This window comes from Acromyrmex echinatior, chromosome 5 (genome assembly GCF_024713525.1).
Source record: "Acromyrmex echinatior isolate Ae372 chromosome 5, ASM2471352v2, whole genome shotgun sequence".
Classification (NCBI taxonomy): Eukaryota; Metazoa; Arthropoda; class Insecta; order Hymenoptera; family Formicidae; genus Acromyrmex; species Acromyrmex echinatior.
The window spans coordinates 15,015,817-15,033,897 of NC_141856.1; the positions used below are offsets into that span (position 1 = coordinate 15,015,817).

The window sequence follows — 18,081 nt, forward strand, 5'->3', positions numbered from 1 at the left end:
TAAGGACGCGGGACGAAATTCAACAAGATCAATGTGAAATATCTTATTTATTCGATAACAATTTTGCCTCTTCCGGCGAGGAAGCACGACTGCGAAGTTAATGTACAAAAATTATTAAGTTCTGTTGTACACACCTAATATAGGTGCTGGTAACTATTTACAGCTCTTTCAAATATTACTAGAAAATTCTTAAGAAACATAATATAATGGTATTTTTGATCAATAATCTCGATTTCGCTTCAACATTCATATTCGACGCGCCATTCATACAGCGCGAAGTTACGTTTAAGGCACTATTATCAAAATATACAGACGGATGTAAAAATCATCACACAATAACTAAACTACGGGATAACAATTCGAGGTATATTCGCGCGAAATACAAGCCGGAAGTTACGTGAATACGCGATCAATGAAAAAAGAATCGACAGTGTCGCGAAGAAGTCACAAATCGCGAGTCTCTGCTTTCTTCGAAGAGTTCTTTCTTCATTTCTATGCTTTTTAGCTCCCTTATATCATGGAATAGTCCTCAAGCAGAATCTCGCCAAAATGTGTTACGACGTAATCGTGATAATACATCATTATACAAAGTGGTTGCCCGATGATGAGACTTGCCCATACGACGATGTTGCCCCATCTGGCGCCACAGTATCGTTCCGCCATCTTGCTCAACACCGACAGTGGTAGCTAGAATGAACAATTAGCGTTGCACGACCGGAATTTCCGTACTTAGGAACGGACAGGGTAGATCTTGTACGTGCATACAAGATGTAGTGCATCACGTAATTTCATGTAAAGCATAGCAAATGATGTTGCAACGTCTGAAATCCCGGAATATGAAATCTACATGACAATTAAAGACATATTAACCGACGTCTATTAAGAGAGTAATTTAACCCCAATTACTTTATATAATATTCTTTATACATATTCTTCCTTTGATTATGTTTAATTTATTTGAAATTACAGCTTGACTGAATCCTTTATCTTATTTTCCAGGATCCAACAGCAATCTTCAGCAATCCAGAATATTATTGTCTAAAGCCGAAGAGAGTCTTTGAGGAATCAACAAGAATTTCTTGACAATAGAGTCAATATTTGCACAATCAATAAGAGGCACAAAGCGAAAGCAAGGAGTTCTTACCTGCCCCATCATACCCATAAACGCCCATATCTTGAACGTTCTTAAGGGTACACTGACGAGATACTCATGGAAGAAAGCGCTAATAAAGAAGACAGTCAACGACGCCGTGGTTTTACCATAACCCATTTCTACTATCGGAATATAGAGATGTCTGTAACATAAATGTATCATCAATAAAATACAATATATTCAAATTATAAGTGGAAATTAGATTGATAAGAGTAAATCAATTAAGGCTCTGTTTTTGTTGGTTAATTTAGACGGTTAGAGTTAACTTAATGGTAATATTAAAATCGCATTTTTCTATTTATAGTTAATCACTGACGATTTTGTAGTAAATAACTTTTAAAGTTACGAAATCATTAATTTTGTGATTAATCATAGTTAAAAAAATACAATTTTTACATTATCATCAAGTTAAGTGAAGTTAAGTTTTAAAAATGTTAATAAAGTTAATAAAATTATTAAGCTTAAACCACAATCGATAATGAATCGAAACTTAACAGAAAAAATATATCCTATTTTCGATTAAAAAGTATCTTGATGCTTAATAATATTCATATGCAGCTTTGCAAATAAATTTTGCAGTTCTTTATAAACTGCACATCGTTTCGGTTTGTTAAATTTGAAACATAATCATAAAGCTGGAAATAACATCACAAATTGCATTAATCGTTAATTCAATAATGATAAAAATATCTTAATATATTGGAATGTAATATAAATTGGAATGTAAATCAAATTTTCATTCGTGGATTTTGTTTAAAAATAAAATGCAAAAAATATTTTTATATTAGAATGTGAATTCTTTTCTTTGTTCCTGTTTATGATACTTTTATATTAGTCACGTAGTTCTGACAAAATTGCACATTCAATAATAGAAAACGATCTAAAAAGGTTCAATCGATTAAAGATCTTGATTCTAATCGTAGAGAACCCGGAAAAAATATATTTAGAGCACGTTTCGTTTATTATGCCGATAATACTATTATCACAAAGGAATACGCATTTCTATGGTATCCGCGTTCTCAAACGGTAGTTGTGTTACAGAATGCAAAAGTCGTTAGGCCGATAAGGCAAACAAAAAGTACGACGGCGCGAAGTCGCTCCAAAAAATTAAAGCAATATTCAGAAAAGTTTCGCAACATTTCGGTTTGGCAACACTCTACCATTATCGTTTTCGTTTGTATGGCCGAACAAGTAGAATCGGAGCAACTCGGGAAAGAGTCGTTAGCCGCTTGGCTATCAGTGAAGATGCATCGAAAAGAGAGCAAAAATACAGAAGAACGTACTGAAAGAGAGAGAGAACGAGAAAAAAAAATATGAGAAGAAAGCAGCAGGAAGCAGAGAACATTCAAAGGTGATACGACGACAGTTCTAAGGATTTCGGGCCATGCACGTTTCGCCGCATCCTCAGAACTCTTGCTACCGTCAGATCCTTCTTCCGCATTGCATCGTGCTTTCTTTTCCTTCAACTGAAGCGAACGTCTCCTTCGCGCAAGACGTTCGGGAATATCTCCAGTTATGTAGGTATTATAAGCGTCGCGGGGAATAAACAGTCTTAAGTGCGCATCACGATGCGTATCGGCTTTTCCCATTACAAACCTGAAAAGGCGTCGGCAGTGGTCTCAACGTTCTCGTCAACAACGACACACCTCTGTACGTATCTCGTCGTACCTCTCGCTCTGGAGAGCATTTTCATTTTCACCTCGACCACATTGCCGCGTATACTATGGCTGCGTGCCAGTCGCAGCTTGCAAATGCAACTGCGTATCTCAGTCGTGGAGAAAAAAAAAAACGGGCGAGCGACGTAAGCGGGCAGATGCGTCGTCGAGGTAAAAAGGAAACGCGAGCAGCGCCTGGGTTTGAAATTCATGTCGCGAAAACTCGCACGGCATCTCTTTAGCGATCCCTATTTTTCTCCATTTTTATGTCATTTAAAAAGAGAGCATGGCCAGTCATTCTCATGGTACGTGTCGCGTTTTATAAGGGTATGCTATAAGACAATCCCGCTCTTGTTATGCAGTGGCTACTATTCCATATTACGTCATGTCTGTCGGAACTAACTTAAATAACGCGATTCTCTTTAGCATGATCAAATTAAGTTTCTTCACAACAGAAATTTTATTCAAGCTTAATGATGACTATGAGATATCAAAGAAAAACGTGGAACCCTTGTAAGAATCTCAAAGTATCCCGTCACGAAATTTCTAATATTCTACACGAAAAGCAATAGATTGACTCTTTACACGACATTCATGGTAAACCTTGTGCAGTTTGTACGTGGCAATTCCAACGATTCCCTTTTATCTCGGTCACATAATAAGAACTTCGTACGGCCACTTTTACAGGGATTTAAACTTTCTTTTGGGCTACTTTCGAAGTACAAAGAACCGGCGCGTTCTTGAAAGGAGGTCGTCACTATGGGCTCGAGTTGTTAGGTGCACGTGCGATGGGTAACCGTAGAAGATGGAAGGCCCGCTAGAAAAGTCTTTCGGAAGTTCGCTGATTGTATTGAGCGGGGGATGTATAATCTAATGTGGCGGCGACAGCCAAGATGTATGGGTTGAAGGAGACATTTTAGGCGGAATAAAAGGTTTTCGCAAGGAAGCCCATTCTTATAAAACGAAAAACTGTCTCTCATGTAATGTCTCACGTAATGTCCTCATACATGTATATAGCTATGCGAAAATTTGTATGTAAAAACTCTATTCTTATAATGTCGACAAGCTTATTAGGTTAATGAAATTTTTGCAACTTTACACAAAGAAAATTGAGTACACAAAAGTGTTAGAGACCGACATTTTTCCTTATCTACTTGATGTTTGTACATAATAGGTAAGGCGTGTCAGAATTACGATGCACGAATGTTACGTTGAAATGACGGTCATAGCTGTGAAATAACCTCAGCGAGACGCGTATTGCATTATTATATAATCATGTTATCTCTACAGCCAAGTCAAAGGTGCAAAGTAAAGCGCCGGAAGAGTTTTTCCTTCTATAGCGTGGAAGGTAGGTACGCGAGAAGCTGAGTGTTACGGAATGGAGAGATGGCAAAGGGTAAATAGCATAAGGGAGAGGTATATAAGAGAAAGAGAGAGAAAGAGAGAGGAAGAGAGAGAAAGAGATAAAAATGGTCGAAGAAGTAAAGAGATGAGGCCGTCACTACAAGTCGGACCTTTGATCGACTTTCCTCTGTTCAATCTAACCGAGGTTAAACTTCGTTAATAAGTATGCTCCTCTTTAAGAAGATTCAATTACATTTTTCGCCAATAACGATAATGTGATCTAACGTTCAGTCTATGTAAAAGAAGAGAAGTTTCTATATCGAAAACATCTAGCTGCATGCATTTTATGCACATATATTCATTAATTACATTCAATAAACGGCTATCTATATATATTATATTATCATTTTATATATTTTTTCTTAACAGACTTTCTAATAACACACATTAGTTATCATATATTCGATCATAGCTGTCATTTTATCATGTTCCTTCTTACAATTAATGAGCTTTCTAATAATAAATCCAGTTACTGCAATAATTCATTCAGCCATCAATATGTTCAAAATATAACGATAATCACGTTATCATTTCTAAAAATGGCAATATTTCAACTAATAATATAACTCATAATGTTTTAAATGAAAAATATATTTATCTATATCAATTATAAAAATTTAAAAAACATTTCGTTATTATTAATGTAAAGTCAAATAAAAATTGCATTTTTATCTCTCAATAAGCTATGTATGAATATGTAATAACAATAGCGCAATTGAACAATTATTTTCAATTAATTTTATAAAAATCATAATAAAGAAGCTTCTCATATCAAGTATTGCTATAAATAAAATGGTTTATTTACCTCAGAGCCCAGCGATGCACCGGCGCGTTCCAAGTTCTCCAGAACGTATCGATATTGTTGGCGTTCCACCAGTCACTGTAAAAATTCCGATCTGCAAAGTGTAGTAACTCGCCCAACAGATTGAGAGAGGAGTGAAATGTCAAGTAAAAAAAGCAAAGCCATACTAGATGATTTGGTATCTGAAACAATAAAAAAATTTAATATATAAGTATAAATGGTTAGAATCACTACAGTTGCAGGATGCTACTAATTTCATTTGTGCGTTTTTGTTGTACGACAAATGTGTACAGAACAGAGAGCTCCTCAGATCTCTCTATTCCATAGCCAATCAACAGGCTTGAAAAATTTGTCGTATAACAAAAACGCACAAATGAAATATCACCCGCAGAATGTCATTTATAACAGAATCGAGAAAGAGTTTTAAGAGTTTAATAGAATAGAATGTATTAATCTATTTAACATAAGGTAAACTTATTTATGTCTCAATGATCCAATTGATAAGATGCCTATACGGAATTCAGAAGATCTAGGTTCGAATCGCACTTGAGATATTTTTATATTGATATTTTTTACAATAAATTATTTACAATACTTTAAAAATGCTTATTAGCATTAATAATATTAAATTGCTTGTTATTTTAACGTGTGATATTGCATAGCTTTAATTTAACAATAAGTTTCAAGACTGACAAATAATCGGCGCACAATTTTTTAAACTGAAAATTGTAAAAATTTACACACATACTAAAACACCGAAAGACTCGCTATGACGGAATATAATTCTTCTCCACTCATTTATGTTAAGTTTATTTTTATATATAATATTAATTTTACATGTTTATTTAATATGTATTATATAATATTAATATTAATTACATATTATATAATATTACTTATATAAATTATTTTGTCAATATTTTATGAGTTCGAAATTTCAATTGTCCATTTCCAAAAATAAAATTTTAAATATGTAATATTAATATAATATTTAATATTCAATATATTGATATATTAAAAACGTGATTCCACTTTGATATCAAATTCATAAATATATTCACGATTTTATTTGCAGAGTATAATACAAGTATCTTTCTAAGGACAAGGAGAGAGACATCAATCATAAGTCATATAGTAATCATATACTAAGGCCCGTATTCAGAATGCGCTTACAACAATGTTAACGCGCTAACATGCTATAATTTATGCATACTATAGAATTTTAGAGATAAAAGCGAGTTTTTGTTGAAAAGCGCGTTCTGAATATGGGTCTAAATGTTTATTATTTTTTCTCTTTTAGTAATATTATATTAGGTGTTGGAATTAATTCGTAGCGTTTTACAAGAGATGGGAAGTACTTTCATTAATGTATTTTTTAATGCTCATGTGAAATAAATAACATTCTTTCATTAAAAAACGCTACGAATTAATTCCAACACCTAATATTACTAACCATTTTGAACATAAATAATAATAAGATTACATGAAAAAGTAAATGCCGATTTACATCAATGTAGATTAATTTTAATCTCAGTTTAACTTACTCTTGGTCTTTTCTAATTCTTAGCGAATCGATCGTAAGTCTAAGAATCCATAACTTAAAATAGTCATAAGTAGAGAGATACCTGCGTAAATTTTCTTACACAGAAAGTTGATAATTTAGATATATTTTTATTTTCTACAATGCGTGGAAATAATGATATTTTATTGTAGATTTATTTTAAATGATTTTTAATATTTCTTTACAATTATAAGTTTCTAATTAGATATTACTAGACATTATATTTTTCTTTTACAAGATATTTAAATCCTGAGAATTATTTAAAAATAGAAGATACATTTATTAAAAAAAAAAAGTAGTAAACAGTAATATAAAAATTCTCGCAAACGAGAAACACGTATAAGAGTAGTAAGATGCGTTTGAAATGCAAACGGCAAGAAAAAAAAGCTGCGATTATAAAAAGATCAAAAAAATTATCAAAGCTTTTTCATGTACATACATATGCAATGTATCAAGTTCTTAATGGACTGAATAAAATGTGACACCCCATAATGACTAAAAAAGTTAACTAAAACAAGGATAATCAGGGCGCGGAGACGAGTGAATTACAGTATTATTTACGCATCTGCAAATGAAAGTGAGACGACTGATAACGAACTTATAAATTATCTCGTCTGTTCATTTAATTATGCTTTAATGGAAGTGACTTAAACCGAGCCTTTGATCATTTATCGCGTACATAATATGATACTACGTTAAAAGTCCTTGTGTATTTTATTGTAGCCATACTTTCTTAATGTATGCTTCCTTTTTTAAAATAATCTTTCAAAAAACTAAAGAAAAAGCAACACATGATTTCATCGCTATGTAGATATATTATTATTATTACATTCTTTACATATTTTTATTTTTTATTTCAACTTTAAAATTGATTGTTTTTCTTCTATGCTCGACATTCATGCCTTTCGTGATGCAACGACAACCAAAATAAATGTTTCCGCATCAAAGAAGTAGCGACAAAAAGAATAAGGAAAGTAGAAAGAAGAATATGGGCTCGACCTCAGTATCATACAAATACTTTCGCGAAAATTTCTCGACGTACCGCTTGCTTTCATGACGAAGAATTTCGAAGTTATTTCGTTTCGGATGCCATTTCGAGGCTGCCGAGTCGCGGTATCATCCGCGTGCTTCCACCGAGCTCTCTCACGCAAGGCAAAGGACTTAATAATGTTGCCAGGCACAAAGGTCAAGTCTCTTGTGCCGCCAGGCATTCGTGGCACTTTCGCGAAAAAAGGACAGAAAGCCCTCAGCACTTCCTCCTGATTCCTATAGCCTCTTCCGGCGTCCACGTAGTCCGGGAAAACTTACCTCGGCGTTTTAATTTCGTTTACTTGGGAATGCTACCGAAGAAGAAAGAGGTCTACGGAGAGGGGAAAAAAGATAGTGGCACAGAGACTATAGCAGAAGCCAGTGAATCGTTTGAGACACGTCGACGATACCACAAAGGAAAAAGCGGTAAACTTTAAGCTGCTTTTTTGACCAGAGGCTACCTAAAAAGAAAGTGCTTTCTTTTCAGACAGTTATATGAGAGATGTAAAATTTTTCCGAAAGGATAAAGATGCGTCCAAAGAATACGCAGGTGTATACTGTTTCGCCGATAGAAACTAGTAAGAAACTTTGAAGATAGAAAAATGTTGATTTCCTCAGATATTCAATTCTTTAAATTCTCGTTTGTACATCATGTATATTTATATAGAATTCTGAAAACTTCCATCTTTCGATAATCCTTAAATTTTTATATCTATTTTAATAAATATTTAGATACATATCAATCTTTGAATTCTTAGATCTTTTGAAATTGAAATTTAGCCACGCATTATCAGAAATGTAAATATACATAGTCGTCGTAATCCATCTCTTTTCTCTTTAATCTCTCTAAATCAGTAAATAATTACTGTCCTAATAATATCAGTCCCAATAATATGTCAATGTCATAATCAATAAATTAAAGATGGAATCTCTAAATTAGTTAATTTGACCTAACCAATCTTATTTTAGTGTATAAATATTTTAGTGCATAAAGAAGATAAAATTAACGTGCAAATATTAGTATTTTAATTATAAAATGCTGTTTCTTTTTTAATTAAATTTCAATGATTATCCAATGCCAAGTATTATTACTCACTGATTAAGATTTAGAGAGAAGACATTTTTTTTATCAAGTTAATTGTATACAGATTATTGATCAATCTAAGGAAGAAATATAATCCTGAAACCAGCAAAAATTCCTAAAAAATATTATCCACGAGTCGCGCGAACAGGAGAGCGTTCATTCATATTGATGCGACTCAAACATTGATTCCCATGCAAGAAACCAGCAATACCGTTCGATTCGTGCTTGATCCCATCGCCGGCCGCATAACATTAATGCGTGCTTGGCTTACGTACACCATCCGGCAGTCGATTTTCATCGATAATGCAGGAATATCGTATTACGAGACGCTGCGGACGATCCGTGAGATTTTCTACATGCGCGTAATATGGATCGACGTATCCGCATCATTAGTAGTCGTTGAGGAAAAAAAAGTAGGAGAATAAGTCGACCTGCCTAAGCGCGTGCATCGCATTATGTTGGCAATCGATATTTTCCATCTTCTTCCCGATCGCTGACATTACCCTTCCCCTCAGCTGCCATTCTCTCTCCCTGTCCCGAGGGTGCACGACGTGTACCTGTCTATCGGAGACGGCTTACGCTTACTAGGTCTAGAAGGACATTAACATGTGAAAGGTATAACCCAGTAATAACGGTCGGGATAGAGAATGTAAATGAGGACGGATTGAATTTTTTAACTTTATCGAGAGTCAGCTATTGGCTTGCGAGCGGGAGGGTGGGGTTATATTTCACAAAGTATGCAAATGTTGAATATAATCGAAATTGCCACTCAAGATTGTTCGAAAAGACTCGTATTAAGGGTAGATATTGATCAATTACGAAGACTTGGCTATTTATATCTCATTGCCGAAAAATATTTTAGAGATAATAGAAATAACAATTACAGTATTTTGATATTTCTCTTGACATGATCAATCGTTATTCAAAGTTATATTTATATTGATAAGGCATCGAATATGTTTTACATAGTCGATGTTATGTCAGAAATTAAATTGTGCCTATCACTATATTGTAATCCTTGTGATCGATAGACGAGGTAATCGGCCATTATAGCCGTTTTGCACTTCGAGTGATTTTCAAAGTCAAAGGGATTTCGAAGCACTGACACGCGGGCGTGTGCAAAAGGTGAGTTCGAGCCGAGAAAGAGAGCTAGGAGCAGAAGAGAGAAAGGGTCTCATTGGCAAAGCGGACTGCGGGAAAATTGCGTTTCCCCATTACGACGAGATTAAAGTCCCGTCCCGCATTGCAGTTCCGCCCTGTTTCTTCCGGTGCCACCCTCGTACATAAGAACCGCAATTAACCCACGACGGTCACACTGATCCCGAGGTCCATGGTCCCTCGCGGCTATTTGCGGTGTAAACGAAAAGTAAGGGTGCGCGAAAGATCGAGGGACGGACTTAGTCCGGCGATCGGCAAACAATTATTTTTCCTCCACGTGCGCAAGGACAAATAGAATGTCGCGGCTGTCGTAAATGAGCAATCCTTTGCCTTGCTTTGGTGGAAAGGAACGGTTACTTCTATACGAAGAAATTTATTTTACCCTGAGGCTGGTATACGTACATGTATGTGTTTGTATACGTATATGTGTATATTTTCCTCTCTCTATCGTATGATATTAAAAGACACATCAAAGGCTTTTTTCTGTTTCAATAACCAATGTTACTATGAGTATTATTTTGAGACTTCAATCTAGTTCAAGTAAAGAATACTGGAGTTGAAGAAGTTAATATCCTTTTAAATATGGTTTTTTTTTTCTTTTGTGCGTTTAAATTTATTTTAGTACTATGTATATTTGCTCTAATATCTAAATCTATTCGTCATATTTTATTGACTTTTGATATTAATGTCATCATGAATAGATAAATCAAAAATTTATCTATAAGAAACATATTTATTTCACTGAAATAAATCTTTATTTAAATATGACGAAATAAACTTTTATTTCTAGCAAATAAGTCATTTTATCTTTTTTTTTACAATTAATGAGATATATTTCACAGAAATGTATATTTCGTCATCACAATCAAATTTTTTCGTAACTCATAAATATTGAAGAAACATTTGCTTCGCAATACTTCGACATTTTTTTTCTCAGTGTAAGAAGAATCGACCAATCATAATTAAATATTTTCCTCACATTCATATCGACTGATTGATCAATTTTATAATCATTTACAAATATGCTAATTGTAGAATGTAATGTAAATATAGAATACAAATATATAGTCGTATTTAAGATTTTCGTAAGGATAATAAAGCTTACATATTTATTTTATAACCCCATTATAGTCGCACGTTGAGGTGCCTCAGTGATAAAGGTCGATGACGCGAGTCGACGAATAGTAGTCGACGGGCCAATAATTAACAGGATAGGGCACAGTCGGATCAATTAACGTGAAGTGAACGAAAGTTCCATAACAAAACTCGATCATGCACGACCGTCGGTCTACTGTTTTAATCGCAAGTAATCGACGTCTACCGAACGGCCGGACGCGGGCTAGTTTACCGCGCGCCGTTATACACGCTCCCGAGGACAGTCGCTTTGGGACGAATTTATATAATTGAATTCGGTTCACTGAACTCCGCCCAACACTCGAAACACTACGGCCGGCTAGTTCCGATCCGGAGCAACCGGGCTAACGAGAGAATAACAAGCAACGGCGGACGAACGGATGCGGAATCGCCTGGGCCGGTCTGAATGTCGAAGAGTAGCGAAGCGTGTCGGCGCGCGATGCAAGAACACGATGAGTGCTATGACGCTTGCATGAACAAACTATTGCATTGCACATATACTAATCCATTTTTTTCAGTTCTTTACTTTCTTTTTGTTATACGTTCCCGATGTGCGGAGAAAGCAATCGTATATTCATTCAACTGTACAGAAATTAAAAATACAAAGACTATCTAATCTATTTTATCACAAAAGTTAAAAATACAAAGAATAATAGCTACATAATATAACTTGAATATCAAAAGAAATTAATAGTATATTCGTTCAACTGTAGATACAGAAATTAAAAATTCAAAGACTATCTAATCTATTTTATCACAAAAGTTAAAAATACAAAGCATAACAGCTATATAACATAACTTGAATATCGAAAGAAATTAATCTTCTATAATGCTAAGATAATTTCAGATAAGGTTTATTTTTTACAAAAATTTCTTTCCAAGATTATCAATAGTTTGAAGATTAAACTACGGCGAAGAAAAGATCGACTTGAAATTCAACAAGAAGCTATCGTTGAAAGTAAAGGCTCCTCTGTAGACTCTATAAAAATGCATAACCGGTTATTCCAAAAAGATTATGTTCTCTTAGATAGATTTATACTGTTCCGATATTCACTTTCCAGCAACTGCTTTTATAGTGGCAGAAAAAACAGGCGAATCGGAAGTATCGAAACATCTTCGGCATATCGTTGTGCATCGATCTTTCTACGGAGTTGGCGACAAACGACCTTTTTCCATCGTCGAGCGTGCATATTTCACTCGGAAGCGTCACGGGAATACGGCCGACGCATGACGAAACTTAAATCAGGAATTCATAGATTCCGGCGTACTTCCTGCGAGGGCCCTGAAGCTCTTACAGAATCCTCTCTGTATCCCTTTCTAAACTTGCTTTTCCTCGAAGAAACACAACATTCCTATTTCACGTTTCCGCGGATAGTTTATTTTATTTTCTGACGTGTAACAGATCCAACTTATTGTAAAGTAAAGATCACTAACCAAGAACATTGAAGCTAACCGCCTCTCATATTCTATTCTTTCAGATTAAAAAAAAAAAAGATTGAAAGAACATAATGAATAAACTGACAAATAAAATATACAGCATCGAATCAGCGAGAACAGTTATGAATAATCTTAAGGATTTTGAATATTCTTATTATATATTTGGAAATTCTATCTTAAGTATTCCGGATTATGTTCTTGGTAAATGTTCGTACAAGAAAGTTAGCGCCAGCTTGCAGACTTATGTACGGAATAGATTTACAACGCGTTATATTAAGCGCAGCATTTATCGACGACACGTAGTTTAATACAAGTTTTCTCTATCCCGCGTTCTGTCGAACAAGCTCGTAGTTGTAACAAAACTCAGATGGAAACTGCGTTTTGTTACGGGAGGGGAGAGATTGAATTCGCAAATATTTCTTCGAGACTTTCTTCGTAAGAAGTATATTGAGGAAAAAGAGCGAAAATCTAGCACTGAAAGTTGAAAGTATCTATATACACTGTCTTTCTCTTTTCTTCACATAAAATATAAAAACAGTATCGCAATATGATGATGATAAATCTAAATTATCACTACACGAAGATGATGATTTTGCTGGAGTATTTAGAAATTTAACTAAATACAGATTTGAAAATAATTTTGTTGAACCATCAAAATAATTATGTAGAGCGCACAAACTTGTTGCTAGACTGTCAAAACTTTTTGTAGCATTACTTATCATTAGTCATTAAAGAAAGTTTAAATTTTAAACCTTCTTTAATTGCTCATGAATCGATTCCATGATTAAATTTAACAAACATACATGCTGTCCAAATTATTTACACTGTCCCAAGTCACCTACATTTACAATACGTATAGGATTTTCATGATAAGTAATGCTACAAAAAGTTTTGACAGTCTAGCAACAAGTTTGTGCGCTCTACATAATTATTTTGATCACCTACATTTACGATAATCATTTTGATGGTGCAACAAAGATTTTCAGATCTGTATATCTACCTAAATTTTTAAAAACTTTAGCAAAATCGTTCTTTCCGTGTAATTGTAAAAAAATTTACTCGACCTGATAATTAAAATTCACACATAAATTACAACGCCAAGACTTGCTTTCACCAAATAAGATGATTATTTGTGTAGAAAATTTTCCGTTCGATAGCTAAACTTCTGTATATTATTATCTTCATTCTGTTTTAACACTTTTAACTTTTTATATATATGTTAAAATAATACAGATGTTTAATAATTTATGTAACAAATTATATGTTTGCAATAATGTCTACTTATTCGCAACAATAATGTTAAATTGATGAAATATTAAAAAAAATATTTGCCCCCTTTGAAGACATTTCTTCTAAGTTTACCTTACAACAAAGCTTTTAAAATGGTTGACTTACCATCTATTTCGGACACACGCTTATAAATTTGCACGTATATACATAGAGACATGTATGCATACTCACCGCCAGCTTGAGAAGACGCTCGGAGGCCTTGGCTACGTCCATATTCTGCAACGCAAACGAGAGAGGTACGAGATTATTAATGTAGAAGGTAAATACGTGGGAAACATACGGAGAAGGGGTGCGTTAAGAGAAAGAGGGAGCAGGAATGAGCAGATATGCCCTAAAGCTGAACGCAAAACAAATGCGAGTTAGGAGGGTAGGTGTGAGAGGGCGAAAACGTGCTACCAACTACAAAATGTAATTTTCTAATTGGATTTAAGATCGTAAATACGATATGCTCTAAGCTCGTCGATATACTCGAAGCTGAATTACTTCACATATCGCATTTAGAATTACACAATTCAAAATTTGCAAAAAACATCACAATCGTGCGCGATATAAATTTTGAGTTGTGCGTGACAGCTAAAATCAAATCAAGTGAATCATCAATTCTTTTGAATGGAAAGGCTGCGATATTTATATGTATCTCTGTACAACATGTTACGCTCTGTTGCAACACAATTAAAGGTTTACTTACGGATGAACGCCCACGCGAAATTAGATTAACGTCACTATCGAGGAAGCAAACCGCAAAATTTAATCTGCGTGTCGAAATGCGGTTATATGATATCGATACTCTGTTATTATTTGAGGAATATTGTTTTATATAGCATTAATATCTTCGACAACTACATCATTCAAGAATAATGACGCGATTAAAATGAAGAGCGTTTGATTATTGAATAAATATATATTAAAAGGTTATCAATCTTTGTAAAGAATTAATTCCTTGTAAGAATTAAATAAAAAGTAATGCCTCCATAAACATTACTCAAAAACTGGATATTTTAATAAATAAAAACATAAAAATAATCCTTTAATTATCTGTACATATTTCTCAAGATAGTCTTCAGATATTGAATACATTTCTACCAACGGTGAACAAGTTTTGAAACACGCAAGAAATCAAGAGATTGAATCTTATCATATTACATTTTAGAAATTAGAGATTATTTAGAGATTTATGTTTTATTCATTAAAATATTCCAATTCGACAAATAATTCATATAGAAACATTACTTTCCATTAGATTATTGTAACTCAATAATTTAATCTTTATATTTTAGATGTTTAATCTGGTTAATATTGTGAACATTTTTAATTAAATCTCAAAAAATTAGTTCTTGTTCTTCGTGATATCATAAATTATCATTTTAAATCGTTTTAATTCAATTGCATTAATTTCTAAAGTTGGAAGAGTATATAAAAAAATTTAAGTGATATGTATTCTTAAAGTATATATATGTTATTTAAATGTATATACGTTCGCTATCTGTGACATAGTTATTTATTTATGTATTACGTTTTATTACAGGATATTATTTTAAAAAGAATCGAATTATAGTAATAAAAAATTCATCAGATTTATTTAGGTAATACATAAATGATGAATAATAATATCCGTCCATCCTTAAGCATGTTATTGATATCCAAATTGGGATAACATATATTTATCGAAAACAGAATTTCATGTATCGAATATAATTAAATTTAATATGCGAATCCATTGAATAGTAGAATTAATCAACAAAGTTTAATGGAGATCCAGATGTTGTTAATGCACTTATAATATATTATTGAATTAAACGAACTTTTAATCAAATTTAATAATAATTCCATATCAGGTAAAGACGTCCGATACTTCCTTGTTCGATATAGATTTATACTCTATGGCGAATAAGGGGCTTTCCACTGATGGAATTGATATTTCGTACACGACGCTAATTGAACACAAGGAAAGGAAGTCGTCCCTCCGGCGTTTCGCTTAAGTGGCGGTTGTCAAGAGGTCCCAAATGCTACAACAACCACCCAACCGCGTTTGTGTATACCAGGTTTGCAAATAAATACCTTCAGAGCTTCCACGCAACTTCAACGCATCATTACTATGCGTGTATGCACGCGCCAATGGCCGCATTCCTCCTTAAACAGCGGCATCTCTTTGTACAATGTAAAGGGAAGTTGCCAGTCTCGAAATACTTCGTTTATAGATATATATTTTAACATAATTCAATAAATAATTCTTTTCAATGACACACTTAAACTTAAACATATTTCCCCGGTATACTTTTTTTTATAATACCATAATGAATATTTCTATTTATTTTTCTAAATATAATCTCGTTTTCACTGTAATTAATAAAAATGTAATCTACAAAAATAAATATTTAAAAATTAACTAAGTATTTTAGTAAATTAAAAGTGATAATGCATTTCATTTGCCAGTAAATAATAGATTTAATATGACAATGAAACACACGCAACTAGATCATGCTAATTGCAATTATCGTGACGTATTGCCGTTATTACAGTTAATATTCTGCAGCATGACAATATCATAATGCTAATTAAATTACTCGCGTTTGTCACTGTTGCGACAGAATAAACAGAAAAATGGCAAAGGTGAGATACAGAGTGATATTGTTAGCTAGTGATCCGCAAGATAATGTGTCACATGAAACGATTAACGTGCTGTATTATCTATCCGCTTATATACTACTGATCAATGGTATATCAATTATTGTAATTTTATCGTCGTAAGTAGAAACTTGAAAAATAATTGCGGCGAGTTCAATTTGAAAGGACGCGATTCAAACGAGTGGCACTAAAGTTTAAACACTGTATCGTAAACAAACGTTTACGTCTCCAAGAAAATGATTTTTTTACAACAGCAACAAGTTGTCCCAACGAGGATTCCATGTTTCCTTAGCGCCAACTTTACAACTCGGTTTAATGAGGCACGATACGTTACGCGGCCTGATAATTACGAGCCGGGGCAAATGGCAAGCTCGGCTTACACTGTCTACTATAAAACGCAGCCTTCCTGCGTGTAATTGAACGATTAAAAGAAGCTCTTTAAGAGGAAACGGTGGTAAAAAAGATTTAGAGGACATAGAAATAATCGTTAATGAAAAAGGAGAGCTCTAAGATGCCCTTATCAATATAAAATCGCTTACACAAACGCTCCTCGGAGAGAACGAGCTAGTTGAATTTGTATTCTCGTGGAATCACCGCGTCTCCCAAATGATTGCATTCCAATCAGAGTGCGAGGGTGCTCGGTGGTTCGAGAGAACCTTCGCGAATGAATAGCAGCACTCGAGATGCAGACGAAAGAAGGGGAAAGTGAAGAGCATTCGAGGGATCGAAAATAAAAGCAGGATAGATTTTCCTCCGGACGATCACGTCCAAAACGTCACGTAGATATCCGAACCACATTTCTCTCTCTTTTCCTTCTCTTATTCCATTTCTTATTCGTTCTCTTTATCCATCTTATTTCCGCCGGGTTTGTGCAACGCGAACGATCAAAGCGTTGCTTTTTGAATGAAGAGTAAAGGTGTGTGAAAAGAAAATACTTTTCAACCATTGTGATTCTCATGTCTATGCAAAGAATAGTGCTCTTTACAAAAATTTACAGATATATAGACGATAATAAATTGAATATATCATGATCGCAAAAATACCAATAAAATATCCGTCAAATATTCATACAGAACGCATGAAATGTATACCATTTAATTATGTCATTAAAACTACATATGTGGTATATCGATTCTTTTAACTGTAAGACCAATAAAATATCCGTTAAATATTCATACAGTGCGCATGAAACGTCATACCGTTTAATTATGTCATTAAACTATATTTGTGGTATATCGATTCTTTTAACAGTGTGAGTAAATTCTATACTTCGTAAAAATTTTATTAGATATGATATCAACATCGAAATTAGGTGGAAGTGAAGATCGCACATTATAAACAAAGGTCTTATACTTAAAACAAATAGTATGACAATAGTGCGCTACCCCTGTAAATTAAAGTTAATAAGGCACTTATTAAAAGCGAGATATCTGCCAATATATTTAAAAAAAACGCAAAAGTCGAAAAGATACAATGAACTGATACAAGAATTGCCTCTTGTCGTCACACTTTCCTCCTTCAAGTCCTCTATCCGTCATCTTTATTCGACGTAATATAGTCGAGTGTTGTCACCTTTTCGCAACGGTATGAAACTGAACTCTACTCGTGATACTTCAATGTTATATATATGTTGCTAAATTCCGGAATGCAAGAAAGGTTGAAAAAAAAAGAAATAAACGCGGGAAGGAAAGAAAAAAGTGAGAAAAAAATTTCCTTGCCATCGTACTGTCGAGGAAACGAAGCGACCTC

The 18,081-nt window shown here is 33.9% G+C and overlaps 1 protein-coding gene across 1 annotated transcript in view; it reads right to left on the reverse strand.

The window, feature by feature from the left end:
• Positions 1-28: 28 nt before the first annotated feature.
• mdy (diacylglycerol O-acyltransferase) overlaps positions 29-18,081 on the reverse strand; it is a 101,875-nt gene continuing 83,822 nt past the window's right edge. The window contains exons 9-12 of the mRNA XM_011065035.2: positions 13,879-13,923; positions 5,018-5,196; positions 1,145-1,295; positions 29-687 (exon numbers count right to left, since the gene is read on the reverse strand). Of these exons, the coding sequence (XP_011063337.2) occupies positions 511-687; positions 1,145-1,295; positions 5,018-5,196; positions 13,879-13,923 (552 nt within the window). The 3' untranslated portion in view covers positions 29-510. The remainder of the gene's footprint in view (positions 688-1,144; positions 1,296-5,017; positions 5,197-13,878; positions 13,924-18,081) is intronic.